We start from the raw sequence: 3,500 nt of genomic DNA, 5'->3' as shown, positions 1-3,500 counted from the left end.
AAACGGTTTGATTATCTGGTCCAGGGGATTGTTACCATGGCTGTATTCATAACCACGTTTAACCCTTTAAGTAAGGCCTAAGGTCACGAATCTGCAATCAGTATGTTCAGAACTGAATGTTCTAATGGTGATTTGCTTCTCGTTTCTGTGAGAAACTGTTTTCGCTCAGTCGTCACTCCCGTTAGAGCGTAGCAGTGGGTATTTCACAGAGAGGCTGGGTCACAGATCCGCAGGGAATCCCTTACTGTGAGAGACAGGCTCCTGCTCTTTCGAGGGCAGGAGTTTAAAGCAGGGCTTGTGCAGGACCAGATTATGTTATATTTATACGATGGGGCCGGTATGGGATGCCTGCTATCTGTGTGTGTCTGGGGGAGACTCTCTGTACCGACACCAGAGCTAGAAGGAAACGAGAGAATGAGATGAAATGCTCGTTCACACGGAAAATCATCAGGACCGTGGACCTTTAGACGCCGTAGCAAGCTAATTCAGCTAACGTAAAAAGAATCCGAGAAAATAACAATCGTGTCGCCATTTAGAACGCTATTGCCATTGCTCTGTGCTGCTTTATTCGGGTTTTAGTAATCGAATGGTGGATTGTAATTTAATATTTCCGTTGCTTTGTCTTCCCTGTTATTTGAATACCGCGCAGCGTTAAAGCAGAAATCGCCGCGGACTCCATTACACCGGTCCTCTACGACTCGCTGAGCACAGGCAGCGGCATACCCAATTATATCACGCCTGCGAGTAGCGTTAGCATAAAACCCGGTCGTGCTACATTACGCCGCTGAACCGTGGCCGAGTTACAGTGCGGGGCGGGCACCCCCACCTCTCCCTCCCTCCCTTCCCCCTCCCTCCCTCCCTCCCTCTCTCTCTCTCTCTCTCTCTCTCCCTCCCTTCCCCCCTCCCTCTCTCCCTCCCTCCCTCCCTCCCTCTCTCTGTCTCTCTCTGCCTCTCCTCCCTCTCTCTCTCTCTCTCTCCCTCTCTCTCTCTCCCTCCCCCTCCCTCCCTCTCTCTCCCTCCCTTCCCCCCTCCCTCCCTCCTCCCTCTCTCTGTCTCTCCCTCTCTCTGTCTCTCTCTGTCCCTCTCCCTCCCTCCCTTCCCTGCCCCCCTCCCCCCCTCCTCCCCCCTCTCTCTCTCCCCCCCTCCTTCCCTCCCTCCCTCTCTCCCTCTCCCTCTCTCTGTCTCTCTCTGTCTCTCTCCCTCTCTCTCTCTCTCTCCCTCCCTCTCTCTCTCTCTCTCACAGTGTGGCGGAGGTGCTGGAGAAGCATGGCCTACAGAAGCCCATCTCCTTCGTGCGGAGCAGCCAGAACAGCCGTGAGGAGGCCCACCAGCTCATGGTGAAGCTCACCCGCCACACCGGCCGCAAGTAGGTCCCCCCGCCGCAAGTACACCCCCCAAAACCTCGCCGTTTAGTTTCAATTACTTCTCTACGCTTTACTGAGCCGGTGTCCGGTGTATTGGAACCGATTAAACACTCTCAGAAAGTGCAAACCCCGCCTTCTGGTCCTTGCGGTTGGCTCAGTTGCACCAGGCAAGATCAATCGAGCAGAGAAAAGTGTTTGAATCCAAAGCAATTCCGATCCTGGCGGGAACAGGGTTGCCATTTTGGGGAGGGGGGGTGAATGGGTACTTTGTTTCTGGCCATGGAAGAGGCAGGGGGGGCGATAATGAGCTTTGAGATTCTGGTTAATATTACTGTCCCAGGCCTGGGAATTTCACCTGGCAGAACGACCCCTTTCTGAGTCACACTACATTACATTAGCATTTAGGCAATTACGTTTAGTCAGTCTCTGTTATCCGCGGGGGTTAGACAGCTTAGCTTATTTTAGTACATACAGCCCCTCTGTAGAGCTGGTTGCCTACTGACACGATTCAGGCTGAGAGCCTTGCTCAAGGGCGCCCCGGCTTTTCCCCCCCGCCTGGGATTTGAACCCGCAGCCTCTCGGGCGAAGGAGAGCGGCACGCGCCGTGAGCTGGGCTGCGTGCTCTCACACACGCGCGTCTGCAGACTCCTGGCGGATAACCGAGCGGGTCAGACGTGTCCAATTCCTCCTGATTATTCCCGCCGTATTTGGCAGGCGCTCTAACACGGAGCGACTTGCACGGCGGTAATTGAGAAACGCATTAAAACGCACGCTGCGGTATCGACAGCGCACGTGTTAAATATGCAGCTCGGCTTGCGTAGAGCCGGTAACACACACTCTCAGAAATGAAGTGACGGGGGAGGTACGTTTTCGTTCTTCACGGATCAAATTTCCTGAATGTACCCTGAAAACACTGTAATGTTCTCTTTGGGTACAACGGAGTATGTTTTCCAAGCAGAAGAAGGCACATGTTGATTATATATTGCTGGCTATGGGGTGCACTTTCTGTGTGCCTTCAACCACCTGAGACCCAGGAGAAACAAAGTGTTAACATTTTGTTAATTACGAGTTAGTTACAAGTTAATTACATCACACGGACACACGGAGCGTTCCTCCGAAACGCAGTGCGTCACTCCGACACACAGTACGTCACTCCGACACACAGCGAGAGCCAACGACCAACCGGCAGAGAGCCTCAATACCGATATTGCCTTCTGTCTCTGCGCTGACGCACTGCCAAAAAGCCCTCAAGAGTGATATTAACCTGCCCCGCTCTCCCTCACACGCTGAGACTACAAATGACAGCGCTGTGGAGGTCTGATCGTGTGCTGACGTATACCTACGGTATACTATTTCTACTTCACAATACTTTACAGAACAGGTTGGATGAGGTGCACGTCACATAAAGCATCAGTTGGCTACAGCGATGAACATCGAGTCTGTTACACATGGTCAATAAGCCAAGTCAATCGGTACGGCGTGTGAAGCTATGCTGTATATCGATAAGGTTAACTACAGCCCCAAGGTGTATACAAATGCAAATGTGACGGTCCTATATTAAAACACAAAGTAGGACGGTAGATTAAGACATCTTAGGGCAGAGGAGTGAAGCTGTAGTTAGTCGAGGTTCAGTGTGAAGAGATCAGTCTTCAGACCGCAGCAGAACATGGGCAGTGACTTTAGGCGTGAGTGGGGTGAGTGGGGGGTGAGTAATGGTAGTGAGTGTGTTTTTGTGTTGCCGTAGAAACCCTCCGGTCAGCGAGAACGTGTGGAAGGGGCTGCTGCAGGACCTGCTGGACATGCAGCAGAACGTCTACTCATGTCTGGAGCCCCAAACCTGCCACCAGGTACAGCACCTCCCCTATCTCTCCCTCTCCCTCTCTCTCTCTCTCTATCTCTCTCTCTCCCTCTCTCTCTCTCTCTGTCTCTCTCTCTACTCCTGTCTGGAGCCCCACACCTGCCACCAGGTACTGCACCCCCCTATCTCTCTCTCTCTCTCTCTCCCTCCCTCTCTCCCTCTCTCTCTCTCTCTCTCTCTCTCCCTCCCTCTCTCCCTCCCTCTCTCCCTCTCTCTCTCTCTCTCTGTCTCTCTCTCTCTCACTCTGTCTCTCTCTCCCTCTCTCTGTCTCTCTGTCT

The 3,500-nt window shown here is 52.9% G+C and overlaps 1 protein-coding gene across 1 annotated transcript in view; it reads left to right on the top strand.

Moving 5' to 3' along the window:
• nbas (NBAS subunit of NRZ tethering complex) overlaps positions 1-3,500 on the top strand; it is a 194,115-nt gene that overhangs the window by 61,091 nt on the left and 129,524 nt on the right. Inside the window, exons 29-30 of the mRNA XM_061241597.1 lie at positions 1,235-1,366; positions 3,109-3,211. Coding sequence (XP_061097581.1) covers positions 1,235-1,366; positions 3,109-3,211 — 235 coding nt within the window. The remainder of the gene's footprint in view (positions 1-1,234; positions 1,367-3,108; positions 3,212-3,500) is intronic.

The sequence above is a fragment of the Conger conger genome, chromosome 5, assembly GCF_963514075.1.
Source record: "Conger conger chromosome 5, fConCon1.1, whole genome shotgun sequence".
NCBI classification, from domain to species: Eukaryota; Metazoa; Chordata; class Actinopteri; order Anguilliformes; family Congridae; genus Conger; species Conger conger.
Note: the sequence above shows the minus strand (reverse complement) of the source record. Positions and strands in the feature narration are given on the sequence as shown.